The sequence below is a fragment of the Diplodia seriata genome, assembly GCF_021436955.1.
Source record: "Diplodia seriata strain FDS-637 chromosome Unknown scaffold_8, whole genome shotgun sequence".
NCBI classification, from domain to species: Eukaryota; Fungi; Ascomycota; class Dothideomycetes; order Botryosphaeriales; family Botryosphaeriaceae; genus Diplodia; species Diplodia seriata.
The window spans coordinates 2688354-2703404 of record NW_027117315.1 but is presented as its reverse complement, the minus strand read 5'-3'; the positions used below and the strand labels follow the sequence as shown (position 1 = coordinate 2703404).

Sequence of the window (15051 nt, the reverse complement as noted above, 5' to 3'; positions counted from 1 at the left end):
GTAGGGCGGGGGGCCAATGAGGCTGGTTGTGTGCCATTCTGGACAGAAGTACCTCTCGTCCTCTTCGTTCCATCTGTCATTACCGTCCATAGTATCGAATGGAGAAATTGCAGGCAATACTGCAATACACCACCCAGATTCTTATAGAGCGTGTGTCTCCGAGACCGCATGGCTTAGTGTGCACCATCACATGAATTGGTGTCGAAGACCACCTGGTTTGATAGATCTGTCACGCCATACTGGCGTGAGGAATTCAGGAACGGTTGGGGCTAAGACGTAGCTTGCAGTAGATGCCGTCTCGGCTACAACCGCCTCGTCTCGGTCGATAGCCTTTGACGATAGAACCCGAGACATGACGTTGAGCCAGACGCCAAGGTGGAAGGGCACGTCCACTATGTTGCCGTCTGCAAGCGATGTGGCGTGGTCGAAGGTGTTGGCGTAGAACTGCTTGTCGGTCATGCGGAACACGGCGGCGCCCGTCCTTTGCGCGCCCAGCGTGCGATGATGGAATGGAAGAGCTGGATCAGTGGGGTGTTAGACGGCTCTGTGGAGATGCTTTCCAATGTTGCGCACCACGCTTTGGCCCCGACGGACAGGGGAAGGTATTGGGGTTGCACCTGCTTTGGGTAGACTTCCCGTGAACGGTTGACGTTGAATTAGACGCCCTTGTGGGATATGGGGCTGTATACTGACGATGAATTGAAGATTTCCAGGGAAGATAGATAGTACGAGGGTTTTAAAAGACCTTGGGGAGCGGAGGAGCATGATTTTGTGGTTCGCGCGGAGCTGGTCCATGACGTCTTGAAATGGTGCTGCTGGCGTCATTGTCTCCAAGTGGAGATATTTCCGCCCCATCAGCTGCAGGTATTCCCGCAGGCACCCGCAGGGCCTTCCGGGAATCAGAACAACCACTTCAAAGGCGCGGTAGATGGCCGGGAAGCTAGCGAGCGTGACTATGGCCTCCCCCTCTTTCTGCGGTATGCACAGCTAATCCATCCATATGAGCTTCTGCTCCGAGAGCTCGAGGAGACGGTTGACCAGGTCGACGACGACCGATTCGCTCCCCAACTCAAAATAAATTACCCGCGAGACGTCGGATGCTACATGTCCGATTGTGAAGGGCCGGGGGTTGAATTCGCCCCAGACTTCATGGCCGAGTTCCTGTGCGCATTTCAGTTTCCATGAGTCCAGCGTATTGGTGCACCAATGTCTCCATCGGACTGATCTACCGACGTTGCTGCCGCACAGGTCGGTGCGACGTCAGCACGGTAGATTCCCCCGTGCGGCTGGGCATCGAAGCCACGACGCACGTCTGGATGAACTCGGCCGTGGGGGCGTGGGGGATCGTAGGCATGGCAGCTTGACTGGGAAAAGAGGCGGAGGTGACGTGGGATGGTTACCTCGGTCCTCCTGTTTCTCCCAACCACCGGCTGACACACTTGAATCTCGTCTTTTGCTGGTGAGAAACCCTGTACCCAGCCAGTGCGGTGGTGTAATTTGATTGCTCGGCCTCGAATGAGTTTCCGACCGTCCGGCTATCATTTCCTCCTCCAAACCCGGTTGTCGCACTTCCCCGGGCGCTTACTCCGCATCGATCTTCACCCCGCAAATTGAGTGGCCCACTTCCCCGCAGCTTACCCCCACGCACTTGTCACCTACCAAGCTGAGATCTGTGTTTCAAGCAATGTATAGTAGAAGAGGGAGCCGTCCTCTGTTCTGCTATATAAGCTTTGACACGATTGACTATTGTGCGGCCACCGTCTGTTCCTCCGCAATCACCTGACACATTACCATGGCTCCGCAACGAAAAGAGAGCACCGCTTATGGGCGGGAGACAGATGATCCCAAGAACAAGGAGAGTTCTATGGCCGAGGTACACCACATCGACAACCTGAAAGACAAGGGCTGCCCGGAGCTACCAGCTAGTCTGCAAGACCTGAGTGAAGATGAGTTCCGGGCCATGGAGAAAAAGATGGTGTGGAAGGTTGATCTGAGAATGCTGCCGTTGGTCATCATCATGTACATCTTGGTAAGCTACACCTACTCTACCTGCAGTGAAGAAAGACTAACTAGCACAGAACTACCTCGACCGAAACAATATTGCAGCTGCCAGGTTGGCGGGTATGGAAGCCGATTTGAACTTGACCGGCTCTCAATATCAGGTGAGACGACCCGGATCAACACATGGCTTATTTTTAATGACTGCGTAGACGTCGGTGAGCATCCTCTTTGTCGGATATGTCTTGATGCAGGGTAGGCGCCGGCAACGTGGAGTTCTTTTAAATGTCAATGCTAATTGTTGCAGTTCCATCAAACCTATTCCTGAAATCCGTTGGGAAGCCAGCTCTGTATCTCCCAACTGCAATGGGACTTTGGGGAGTCGTCTCAGGTGCCACCGGAGCGGTACACAACTTTGCTGGTCTCGTATCATGCCGCGTGCTGCTGGGCATCCTGGAAGCTGCTTATTGGGTAATCATCCCTTCGACTGCTGTAATTCAATTGATCCTGACAATACCAAGCCCGGCTGCGTCTTCTATCTTTCTTCATGGTACACCCGGAAAGAACTGGGCGTTCGGCTCGCCATTTTGTTCCAAGGATGCTTACTGTCTGGGGCTTTCTCTGGCCTGATTGCGGCAGGAGTCCTAGAAGGAATGGCAGGAGTACGTGGATTGGCTTCATGGTGAGTCGTCGTTAAAATGTGCCCTAGTTTCTAGCCCTTGAGCTAATTCTCCCAGGCGGTGGCTATTTATTCTCGAGGGTATGGCCACAGTTGTGGCCGCCGTCATTGCAGTATTCAGTAAGCATCCATTGACCAACCAAGGCACATTGCTTACGCGCGACCAGTGCTGCCAAACTTTCCACACACGACGGCGTGGCTGTCTGAGCAAGAACGCCAGCTTGCTATGTGGAGACTGGAGCAAGATGCCGGAGAGACAGATCAGAGTGAGGACGACAACTCTTCGCTGCTCGAAGGGTTCAAAATGGCTGCCAAAGAGATCAAAGTATACATCGTGGCCATCATGCTCTTCTGCATAGCATCCTCAGCTTCGGTCCTCAACTTCTTTCCCACTGTTGTCGAGACCTTGGGGTACGGCCGCACTGAGACCCTCCTGCTGACAGCTCCGCCATACGTAAGCTCCCCATTCCAGGAAACAATCGCCGCACTGACGCTTGTCCCAGGTTTTGTGCATGTTCACGTCGTGCTTTAACGCATGGAATTCAGACCGCACCGGCGAGAGGTACTTCCATTGCACGACGCCTTTGTACGTTGCCATCGTGGCCTTCGTCCTCGCGGCGTCCACCACAGCAATCGTGCCGCGGTACATCTCTATCATGCTCATGATCCCGGGTTTCTACTCCAGCTGGTCTCTGGTGTTCGCTTGGGCCTCCAATGCCATCCCGCGACCAGCAGCAAAGCGTGCTGCGGCACTGGCCATGGTCAACTCTGTTGCCAACTGCGCCAATATCTTTGGAAGCTACTTGTATCCTCCGTCTCACGCTCCCAGGTACAGTACGTAGTAGCTCTATAACGAAGCCTTTACTGGGACCTAAGCTGACAATCTGCAACAGTCCTCGCGATGGGCGTCAACACAGGCACTGCTGTTATAGCAATTTTGGCCGGGACAGTGTTGCGATTCATATTGGCTCGTGAGAACAAGAAAATGGGTCCCGGTGCAACCAAATACCCTCTCTGAATCAAAGATGTACGGTATCATGATTGACATATATCGCGTCATGCATCTATCCATATCGCTCCGCTGCAGTGTATCTGCCTCTGAGGCTCCGCAACTCACGCCAATCTAACAACATACATCCTACTATTTAATCACCCACCACGCGGGCTTTCCGTAGCCCAAACCTTTCCATCCTGCGGGACGCATACTACCCTCAGAATCACCAACCCTCCACATACTTCTCCGTGATCGCTCTGTTGCTCTTTTAGTCGAAACACTGTTGCCGATTATCGGCGGTAGGTAGTTCATACGTTTTCTAAGGCAATGCATCTTTACACCGTTGGACCTGGAATCTTCCAGGCGTCCTACTCCGCCATTTTGCATGGACTAGCGCCAACTGATGGCCTTGTGAGCGCATCCGGTAGATGCTCCATGGCACTTGCTGGTATGATGTGACTGTATCGAATCATGCAGCAGAGGCCGGAGCTTTCGCTGCTGCCTGCAGGATGACGAATCCCTGGAGGACTGCGCCCCACCATGCCCCACTTAATTCTCCCCTCGCCGTTACTTCAACACGTCCATCCCCACGATACTCCTTTCTCTGTACCCCACAGTTCAGCTCACTGCTCGCATCTGCCGGCTCCGCTTTCCCCCGATCAGCAATGCCACTCGAAATACGGCCCGTGGAACCGGCCGATGCCGACACCATGGCGTACATCGCCACCACCGCCCTGGGCTCTACCGGTGTCATTCGACTGAAGCATGATGATCCGCCACACCCCGCATACACGCAGCATCACAAGGAAAGCATCCTCAAATCCCTCTCCAAACCCACCGCTCGCGTCTTGAAAGTCGTCGACACGGACAACAACGATGAGATCATTGCCATTGGGCACTGGGAGATCTACGACAAAGGCCGGTCGGACGAGGAACTCAAGGAAATGGAGAAGCCGTACGAGCCTCCAGTCGAGGAGGAGCGAGAGCGGTTCGGCCAGGTCCAACGCGACTTCTTCAACTACCTGAACCGCGTCAACCGTGAACTCGGCAAGACGCCCCACTACTGTGCGTTACTCCCTGCTCCATTCCCTGCACGATGGCTGTGCCTGTGGCTCTCTCTTTCTTCTCCACGTACCTCTTGAATGTCGCACAGGCTCACACTGGGGACCGCAGTCCTGGCCCTTCTCGTCACCCACCCCGACCACTACCGCCGTGGTGCTGGCTCGATGCTCATCCGCTGGGGCACCGAGCACGCCGACCGGGACGGCTTGATCTGCTTCCTTGAGGCCAGCGAGGCTGGTAGGCCCCTGTACAAGCGCCATGGCTTTGTGGATCGTCAGGTCACGACATTTGATCTCACCAAGTACGGTGGGACCGGCACCGACGAGAACACTACGATGATTAGACAGCCACTTATAAACTGAGATACCGGCTCTTAGAAATAGCAGCATCTAGTACGAGGCCATGTGGGTCTGCTGAGCACATGACTGCGGCTGACAGCCTAACTTTCATCATCCATTTGACGACCCGCGGATGACGCAAGCCGGTAACGGCAAGGCGGCAGTAGTGCGCACCGGCCAGCTTTCCGGGCGTATAAATGTACACGTACCCATGCTGTTTCGTGGACATTTTACCACTGCACTTATCCTCCCACACTCGAATCGTCCTGTATTTGCTGCAACCGCCATATATCTACTGTTACGCTATGGCGCCCGACCGCTCCTTCGTGGATGACCACGGTAAAGGTGAGTTACAGTTCGGCGAGACGAAGTTTGGACCTTACAAATGGCTAATAGTTGCGGAGGCCACATTACACTGTACGGGAGAACGGAATACCCCAGTCCAACCAACGAACGCAAGCACCTCGACGGCAATGATGTTTGCATCTCGTTCGGATTGAAGTTCAAGGAGCCTCCCATCGTCATCATGACCCCCGCGACTTATGCCGCGGCGCAGAACGGGCACCGCGGATCAGACATCCACGTGCTCTCATGGGCCAGTCCTCACGGCCAAGCAGCGACACAAGGCATTGATAAAACCCACTTCTGGATCCGGTCCCATGAAAAACACGAAGGGAAGGTGATAATCAACTGGATGGCGGTTGGCCCTCCGGAGTAGCGAGAAGAGGATTGCGATGGCATGAGCTGAATCCATCACTGCCGCCGTAGCAGGGTATTCGGTCACTAGTTAGTGTCTTCAATCTACGTGCTTATCGGCTCCCGGTCTTCTTCATCCAAGGCGACAGCCTCAACAGCGTTTGTGCGAGAGATCCGTGCCCGAGACAGTGGTTTCACGCCCGCCACATCTGGCTGCAGCACCGCTGGCCGAACGAAAAATTTTTACATGAAAAGTGGGTGGACGGGCTTCAGCTGCCGGGCACGTCGATACCGGACAAAGAGGATGTGCAGCAACACGCGAAAAGCTGACGCAGATCGCCGGCGAGCTGAGCGGATGCCCACATTTATTCAGCCGCTCATGGGTACATTTTCCTGGCAGTGAGCTCTCGGCACATCGGCAACCCACTGTGGGCCTGGCTACATATCACCATAGATGATCGCCCCTCGGCTCCAAACGACATTGCGTTTCGACTCTTGCTACCTAATACTGCGTAACCGTTAGTGCCTTCCCCTATATATATAGGGAATAGGGTCCCTATTCTATACATATTAATAATAGGCCACTGGAGCAGGGACCGCGGAGAAGGCGGACTGGGAATACGCGCTGCGCGATCCACTCGCTCCGCATGGTGCCCGACGAGACTCTGAACAACATGTTCGAGGCGAGCACGGCAGAGTCGCAGCCGGTGCCGCTTCCTTTCGGCCAGCCCGGCCGCGCCCTCGCCCTCGCCATCAGAGTGCCCGGCATGCTCGACACCTTCCAGTTCATCGACGACGAGGAGCACGCCCAACCGCTCGGCGACCACGAGGTCGAAATCGCCGTTAAGGCCGTCGGCATGAACTTCCACGACGTTATGGTGTCCATAGGCCAGATCGCCGACACCGACGTCGGCGTCGAATGCAGCGGCATCATCACCCACGTCGGCAGCGACCGCACCATCACCTTCCACCTTGGTTGCTTTCGCATCTTCCTGCAAAACCAGATGGACATGTTCCAGAAGATCCCGGACGGTGTGTCGTTCGAGGACGCGGGGTCGCTGCCGTGCATCTACAGCACCCTCCCTTGCTTGTTTAGGTGCTAATAGTGGACGAAGGCCACAGGCTTCCGCAGAAGGCTGTATGGGTATCCAGGATATTATACAGCTAGACCACGCCGCCGCCGCCGCGGCAACCAGCTTCTAGACCCTGGTCCGCATACATCCAAAGATACTCAATAACGAGACAATAGTTACTCTTAGCCCGAACTCGCGTGGGCAGAAAGTGTTGCTATCCCCGGAGATGATGGCGTCAATATCAGGAGTCTCGAACCAGATGCTCCTTGTCCATGTACGGCGTAGGACGACGACGGCGCCCAAACCGCGCATGGTGTCCCCCTCGGCCTTTGCTCACGTGCTTGTGGCAGCGGCAGCCCAAGACCGTAGCGCCGCGCGCCAGACGGCGTACCTGGCTGTCATGCATCGTAGTTAAGGTTAGTTTATTAAGGTTAGTTGTGCTAGTATGAGGGATGCTGATTGGGGGCGGAAGCACGGATGCCTGTGCTCCCCCGGTGGCGTTGTCCGATAGGGGGATCGCCAACATCACGGACTACCCAAGGTAGCAAATACCAATTCGATAAATTAATAAAGACCCAGACCTCCTCGCAGCTTCTTAAACAACCTCCATTCGTTACCAAAAACACCCATCCACTTTCGTTGAACAACCCACACTCGTTTCTGCGTCAAGCAACCACCACAACACCACCACAATCACAACCGCAACAAACCTCACCCTACTCTCGCCACCAAAATGCAGACCCAAGCCCTCATCAAGCTCTTCCTCTTCCTCAGCGCGACCTCGCACGCCGCGCCCCTCAACGGCGCCCGCGGCCGCAAGGACCTGGTGGACGTCTCGGTCGACCTGAGCCCCGTGTCCGGGCTACCCATAACCAACAACAAGCCCGACGAGCTCGCCGCCCGCGGCACCGAGGACCTGGTCGACGTCTCGGTCGACCTGAGCCCGATCTCGAGGCTGCCCGTGGCCGGGCCCCCCGCCGTCGCCCGGCGCCAGAACTACGGTGTCGCCCCGCCGACGACGACGACGCCGACGACGACTGGCGATGTTCAGGAAGCGGAAGAGCCCTCGTACGGAGATGTGCAGGAGCAGGAGGGGGATGATGGCGCGTCGGATGGCGAGATCAGCGAGGCGGACTACGGGTCTGACGACTCCGACTCCGACTCCGACTCCGATTCCGATTCCGACTCGGACGCGGAGTCTGAGGCCGGCGACGACGAAGACGACGATGATGAGCAGGAGCAGGGGGAGGAGGAGCAGGAGGGTGGCGCTGAGGGCGCCGACGATCAGGAGAAGCCGGACACGGTCCCCGTCGCTAGCGTGCCGAGCTACGGCGTGGGCACCGTTCCCACCGGCCCGATCTCCACCCCCCCGGCGACGCATCTCGTGAGCGGCGGTGACGAGAAGAGCACCGAGGGGGAGCCCGCGTCTGCGCCGTCGTATGGTGCTGAGGCTGGGAAGACCGAGAGCGCAGAGGGCGAGTCTGCGCCGTCGTACGCGTAAGTAAGCGAGGGAAGCGATGGGAATCAGTCATGGCTTTATTGAATATTCTGGAAGAGTGGCCCGGCCTCTATATATGTCGTTTACCATCAGGCAGATCGCAGGGCAGCTTAGATAATGTGTGATTTATTATCTGCTTCTGAGTTCCATCTTCTCCATTTGGTATCCCTTTCACATCATAATAAAGTAACACTATACACTTTGAAAGCACTGTTCAAAGACGGCGCCGACGGTGCTGAAGCGCCGATATTGACGTCTGTGAGAGTTAGCACGCTGCCTTGTGTCCGTACTTCTGGCTTCGCGCAACACGTGATACCAATTGCCCCATTGCCACATTGCGCAAGCAGTCCCTCCAGCGGCTCGGCGACCTCGACGCCTGAAGCCGCCCGGCCGCATTCCTGCGAGCCATCCACTCGATTGGCACTACCGCTGTAACGCGTGGTCGACGATGATCAGTGGTACAGCGCTCAGGGAGGCCGCAGAGGCGGCCTCCGTCATCAGGTGGCACAGAATGCGGGCGCGCAGCATGTAGCCGGATATGATCAGCCTTTTCAATGTAATGAATTAAATTAAGTATCTAACAATCTGCCATAATTACCACTTTACACAGCCTTGTAACCATCTGTTCAGGTCAGCCTCGTGCGCACACAGTACATGGCTCCTGTTTACCTCAGTATGTTCTGTTTGCGCCAGCCCTGTTGGGCCGATCGGATGTAGCGCGGCTCTCCTTGGCGGATGATGTGTCTTTTGAGAGGCTCAGTCGGAGGAGAGTTTGGGTAAAAGGTGCTTCTCTCTCCCCTTCCTGCATGAATCTTTCCATCGGCGTCTGAGTGCTGTGGGCGCTACGGGATGCGCTTGCGGGGACCAGCATGTTGCCTTCTGGCGAATAAGATGGCAGTGTATGCGCGCAGGCAGGCTCTGCAAGGCCAAGCGGAAACCAAATAAGGTAGCGTGGGGGGGATTGGTGGAAACAACAGGTGCTCCGTGAACTGTGGCTGGTATCGTAAAGAGGCGGTCGCTGACCGATGTAACAAAGGGCCAGCCTTGGGGTGAAGAGAATGTGTCTCAGAAAGTTTAAAAAAAACGGAACATGATTCTAATTTTTCCTCTTTTATGCTCGCAAAATGCGACCGCGTTCCCCGTAACAGCAAGGCAACAGCGGCTGCAACAATGCCCTTCGCCGGTTTGCACTGATTGGGTGAGCTGCCAGGGGCCAGGAACTGTTGCTCGCCGGTCGGCGCTGATTGGCGAATGGGGAGAGCTGGGGTACTCGCCGGTCAGCTCTGAGTGGTGGGCGGAGGGAGCTGGGATATTCGCCGGTCAGCCCTGATTGGTGGCCGCAGGGACTCGGACAACACATGATCCGTCCTTCTCCCATGCCACGGCAGACTTTCCCACGGTGATAGTGGTTTGGAACGATTGCATGTGAACTGGAATCCAGAGCTGAAGAGTAGTATCATGTGATCGCTCCTTGCTCTCCGTGTTTTTTCCCACATCACCACCGACCCGCCCCGCTCAAGTGCGAGAGCTCTGATGCCTGCTGGTGCTACATATTCTTGGACGTCCTGTCGGGCAACTCCGGTAAGCCAATACCTGGTTTCACCCTAAGCAGAGCTATGACTGACGCGCGAAGCTAGGCAGCGCTCAATATCGTCGGTGTGGAAATACGCAACGGTGCAATACGCAACTTTCGCCCTGCTGCGGAATGCAAAAACCCACATCAGATCCGCCTCACTCCTAACTTCGCAAGTGCGCACTTCCGTCATATTACACACTAACTGAAATGCTCAGGTGAACACAGTCCCTTTACGCTGCCCAAGCCTAAAACAATCTTGAACCAACCAATCATGCCTGCAACCCGCCCATACCATCAGTCATCCTCCACACCGCCCTTGGATATAACAGTATGACTGGTGTGGCGAAGGACGCTACTCAGCCGCTTCGCTCTCCTTAATCTTGTGGCAATGCCCAAGTCAACCTCAGAGTCACGCTTCCAAAGGACGGACCTAGGTCCATCGTGGCCAGTCACTACTCACTGAGGCCTGCCAAGCCAGTGTGGCTATGAGTTGCCTCAGACGCTGCAGGGCAACCGGGGCCATGGTTTCCAGTTGCCGTCAGCCTCAACAACGAACCTGAGGCTCACCACCTAGTGCCACATAAAATGAAGGGTTTGTACGTCTCCAGCGGATCACTCAACGACATCCAAGTCTACCATCTACAGCACCGCGCTCTCAGCTATCTCAAAAGCTCACGACATGAACATTCCAGAGCTTTTCCTTGTCCCGGACTTCAGTTCTGAAGTTTTGGCCGGCAAGGTCCCCTCGAGCGCCGAAGCTGCAAGGCCCGGAAAAGATCTGCTTCAAGGATTTCCTTCGCATCTCGACAATTCTGATCTCTGCTGGACCGGTGCCGACATTGAGCCCAGGCACTACCTGATTCAGTTCAGTGCCGAGGACATTGCAGCACTCGAAAACGCCATGGCGGGCTTCAAGAGTAAGATACATTCATTCACCTTTGGGACAATATTTATTCTGACATATAACACCAGACCTGGAGCTGCCACTTTCGTCTTTGGACCCAACTGTTTTCTACCTTCCCACCGAGCTTGCTGCCCGCCTTCGTGTCGTGAGCAAAATCGTTCACACCGGGATCGGTTTTGCCGTCCTCCGTGGCCTAGATCCCGAAAGGTACAGCGAAGAAGAGAACGCCATCATGTATTGCGGGGTAGCAAGCCACATTGGAATTCAAAGGAGCGCCAACTCACGCGGCATGGCCATGGGTAAGGGTTAAATTTCCGAAGAGCTTTTAATCACGAGCTAACCGGATGCAGTTCACATCCGCGACGCCACAAACGACGCGAGGCCCAAGAACATAGCAGATGGAGAGAAGCTCGCTCCGTCGAAGCGGAAAGGCGGCATGAGATTTCACGCAGACCGCATGTACGCCGACATGCTCAGTCTCTACATCAGGGGCCAGGCAGCAGTCGGGGGCGAGCAGTACATCGCCAGCTCCTGGACCATCTACAACAAGCTGATGCAGCAAGCCCCCGAAATCCTCCGCATCCTTGCTGGGGAGTGGAAATGGGCTCCCGAAGACAAGTACCTCCCCCCTCCCGTTTCCGCCTCAGCCCGACCAGACACTGACAAAGACCTGCAAGCTCTCCGCCAGGCACGCCGAACCGGATGCCCGCCCTGCTCCACCAAGACGGCCGCATAATCCTGCAACTCGTGTGGGCACCGTTCGTCGCGAACCCGGGCCTGGCGACCCCCGCACAGCGCCTCGCGCTGGACACGGTGCAGCAACTTGCCGAGGAGAACTGCATGCGGCTGGACCAGCAGCCGGGCGACATCCAGGTGATCAACAACCTCGCCATCCTGCACACGCGCTCCGCGTTTGCGGACTCGCCGTCGCGCAAGCGGCACCTGCTGCGCCTCGGGCTGCGTGACCCCAGCGAGGCGTGGAGCATGCCGCCGCGCTACGAGGAGCTGTTCGGGAAGGCATTCCTGATTCCGAGCGATAAGCAGACGATCCCGGTGACGGATTTTGACGCCTGGGGTGAGACGACGACGGAGGACGCGAACCATGGGTAACTTGCTGCCGCTCGGTGTGTGTACTATATGGGTCGTGTAGAGTTTCCGAGTTCTTGTTTCTTACCTCCTTTTGTGATCCCGTTCATTTCTCGAAAGTCGACGAACGTTTGATCAGGGCTCAAACAGTGGCCGAATCCATTTGTCGTCCGCCTCTTCGCTTGTTTCCTTGAATGTGTTGTTGGATCTCTCCGTCAGCCAGTCTGTTGTAGATGCATTTAGTATTTCACCGTTAATACCAGAATGGAAATATCCTTACCTCTTTCATCCAGCAAGCTTACTGCTCTCTTTAAGTAACGAACGGCCTGCTCGTCCAGGTTTCCCTGCTTCCTGACAGAGGCCATATCTTCCCTCGCTTTCTGAAACGGGAGGAACGCACGAAGGACATAGCGGAAGTGGTAAAGCATGTTGCCCGCCGAGTTCTCCCACTCGTTGACCATCGAACTCACAACAAACCTGACATTGGTTTCTGTATTCTTTCTAAACGGTCAGCAAACCACCCCAGGGATCTTGGCTGACAAACTTACAGTCCGCTCCTGAGACTTCATGAACCCCACGGCCTGTCCGTGAATGTACTTGAGATGCCACATGATGACAAAATAAGCCAAGAAGATGTCGTACCAAGGCTTCGGGTTCTTCTGAAACACGGCCTTCTTCAACTCCTTGACCAGTGCCTTCTCGTCACGCTCCATCATCTCCAAAAACACGACGTCCAGTTGATGGCACAGTGCCGGCGAGATGGGCCTCCTGCCGCAGTAGCCGCGCTCGGCGTTGTCGACCTCGGGCGTCCCCAGCGTCTCGGCGCCGGTGATGCTGCCCCAGCCCTGACAGAAGGCCGCAGTGGAGCGGATGCGCAGCGCCAAGCGGACCATGGTGCTCCGTGGCGCGGCTCTGTGCGCCTCGGCGAGCGTTTCGCGGACGAGCGGGTCGGTGATGCTCTGGGCAATCCGTTGGTCGACGGCAGCGCGGTTGCGCTCGACCATGTTGTCGACGATCTTGCCGAGAGCGTCCTCGTCCGCGCATGCGAAGCGGGGCAGGTCGACGGTGGTGACTTTGCCGCCGACTTGCCAGTTCTCGGCTGTTATGTCGCCGTTGGACGGGAGGAACTCGTGGCACGGCACTCGCAGACCTTCGATCGGCCGCGAGATGTTGCCGGGGAGCGTCCAGCACATCTCGACCGTCCGTGGCCCGGACTTCGGGTTGGTCCAGAGGTATTTCCGGAAGGAGACTCTTTCCTGGCCGAACTTTCCGTTTCCTTTGCGCGGCAAACTGTCAGCGAGAGACACGGACGGAGGGAGAAGTACGGAACTCACCATGGCGCACTAGGATGGCATCGAGTATGTCTTGCCGTGAACAGGGCTGGAAGAAGAGACGGTGGGTTGTTTGGTCGTGGCAGCATTTCCTGCATGGCGTGCCGTCGTCACACTTGTATACTGCGAATCAGCGCATTCCTGGCCATCTCTTCCTTGAATGATATATACCTTGTACTTGTACATGTGGCATCGGACGCAGGCCCCAATTTGTCTGACTCGTTTTGCCTGTGCGCGGGATGCTTTGGCACTATCCTCCTGTTTTCGCTTTGTTGCCGATACCTGAAAGTTCCAGTCCCGGGTCATCGGTTCGGAAACCGGATGCGAAGCTACACTCTCCACAAAAATGTCTGGTATCCCATTAGCACCCGTGGTGTGGGCGTCCGGATTGTTGCTGGTGGGAAAGATCCGCTTGGGGACGATGCATGCAAGTCTTCTATCAGCAGGACTCGTCTCAGACTCGGGGCTTGGAACGACGACGAAACTATTGGGCGTGCTCCGTTCGCTGTTCTCGATTGACCGCGATGCAGCTAGGCTTCCGTCGGGGGATACCATGTACCAGGAAGAAGCGCCTTCCGGGGTGACGGCCAGATTTCCATTGCTTGATCGGTTTCCTTCTGGTGTGCTGTTCGGCGTGCCAAATGGCGTGGGGTGGAGGTAGTCGTCGAAACGGAAGCTGGGAATAGATGACGTTTGTCGGTCGGAAAGCTGGCCTTCGTCGAAGCTACTGCTCTGAGCATTTTCGCTCACGGTCTCGTCCACTTGGGGTTGCAGGGCTAGGTCCGGCAGATCATTTTGGGACATGAAGAGATGCTCGCTTGATGTTGCGGCATGGTTGTAATCGGATGTGTGCAACTGACTATCGGGATTGTGCCCGTGCTGAAGGCCATTGATACTGATGGGAGAGAGACCGTCGAACAGCCAGTCCAGCGATGCGGATGCACTGTCTTCGGTGATAATTCCTAGCGGGTCAAACGTGGAGTAGCTTTCGAGCAATGTGGTAGCCGCCTGTCGTTCTTGTCCGCCGCTGAACGGAGCCGCTGACTGTTCCAAGAAAGCCTCGTTGGAGAGGCCATCGACGTCATCGATGAGATGGGACGGTACGTCATGGCCGGATGAGGAGAAGTCTTGTCGTGTACGCATGACGGACATGGCTTCTTCACAGCACAAGGCCGTTAAGAGTACGAACGTTGTTCAAATCCCAACGCGAGCCTGAGGGACGGCTTGCAACTACCCCGCTCAGAACAGCGAGGCTGTGCTGCCTGGAGCTGCCAGCACATCCGTGCATGATTCTTGGCGTATGATGATTCGCGCAGGCACATTTTTGAGAAGATTAGTCGGATCAGCCTCAGCTTATCTGCAAGGCAACCGGAATTGGCGACCCCACCTTCCGCGTTGTGCAACGCACATTCTTAGAGCTTCGCTGACTGGTGCAGCTGGCTTGACCGGTCAAGTGAACGCAATGGAGCCTTTTCATTGGTCAATTCCAAATCAGCCGCAGCGCATGCTCACTTGAACCCTCAACAACGGGGCGTAACGTCGTGCGGGGAGACAAATTAATGGCGTTGAGATTGAACGCCGCTAGAATCTTAAGGAATGGTCTGCCGAACGAGCAATGTTTGCCTGAGCCTTTCGCATCCGGAGATACCCATAAGGTTCTATAAAGCCACTCAGTCCTGCAATGCAATCTCCAATAAGACTCACAATTGCAATGTCATTTCCACCTCTGCCCGAGAATCTCCGCTTCGCAAGACTCTCCGATTTGTCTCGCACTGGCATTGTCTCCACGGCGGCATTCTTCAATTCTCCCGTCTTC

The 15051-nt window shown here is 55.8% G+C and overlaps 6 protein-coding genes across 6 annotated transcripts; 5 read left to right on the top strand and 1 right to left on the bottom strand.

Moving 5' to 3' along the window:
- Positions 1 to 2651: 2651 nt before the first annotated feature.
- SLS55_008422 (uncharacterized protein) lies at positions 2652 to 3519 on the top strand (the record flags this gene model as incomplete). The annotated part of the gene is made up of 3 exons (XM_066779833.1): positions 2652 to 2660; positions 2792 to 2797; positions 3181 to 3519. 3 exons carry the CDS (start codon positions 2652 to 2654, stop codon positions 3517 to 3519), a joined length of 354 nt encoding a protein of 117 aa, XP_066630637.1.
- A 555-nt stretch (positions 3520 to 4074) lies between these two features.
- Positions 4075 to 4813, top strand: SLS55_008421 (uncharacterized protein; the record flags this gene model as incomplete). Its single annotated transcript, XM_066779832.1, has 2 exons — positions 4075 to 4082; positions 4294 to 4813. The coding sequence occupies 2 exons, from the start codon at positions 4075 to 4077 to the stop codon at positions 4811 to 4813; spliced, it is 528 nt and encodes a 175-aa protein (XP_066630636.1).
- Positions 4814 to 6146: 1333 nt separating this feature from the next.
- On the top strand, positions 6147 to 6870 carry SLS55_008420 (uncharacterized protein; the record flags this gene model as incomplete). The annotated part of the gene is made up of 3 exons (XM_066779831.1): positions 6147 to 6150; positions 6312 to 6319; positions 6361 to 6870. 3 exons carry the CDS (start codon positions 6147 to 6149, stop codon positions 6868 to 6870), a joined length of 522 nt encoding a protein of 173 aa, XP_066630635.1.
- Positions 6871 to 7573: 703 nt separating this feature from the next.
- SLS55_008419 (uncharacterized protein) lies at positions 7574 to 8341 on the top strand (the record flags this gene model as incomplete). The annotated part of the gene is made up of 1 exon (XM_066779830.1): positions 7574 to 8341. The coding sequence occupies one exon, from the start codon at positions 7574 to 7576 to the stop codon at positions 8339 to 8341; it is 768 nt and encodes a 255-aa protein (XP_066630634.1).
- Positions 8342 to 11113: 2772 nt separating this feature from the next.
- Positions 11114 to 11928, top strand: SLS55_008418 (uncharacterized protein; the record flags this gene model as incomplete). The annotated part of the gene is made up of 3 exons (XM_066779829.1): positions 11114 to 11117; positions 11169 to 11436; positions 11487 to 11928. 3 exons carry the CDS (start codon positions 11114 to 11116, stop codon positions 11926 to 11928), a joined length of 714 nt encoding a protein of 237 aa, XP_066630633.1.
- A 485-nt stretch (positions 11929 to 12413) lies between these two features.
- SLS55_008417 (uncharacterized protein) lies at positions 12414 to 13421 on the bottom strand (the record flags this gene model as incomplete). Its single annotated transcript, XM_066779828.1, has 2 exons — positions 12414 to 13194; positions 13414 to 13421. The coding sequence occupies 2 exons, from the start codon at positions 13419 to 13421 to the stop codon at positions 12414 to 12416; spliced, it is 789 nt and encodes a 262-aa protein (XP_066630632.1).
- Positions 13422 to 15051: the final 1630 nt, after the last annotated feature.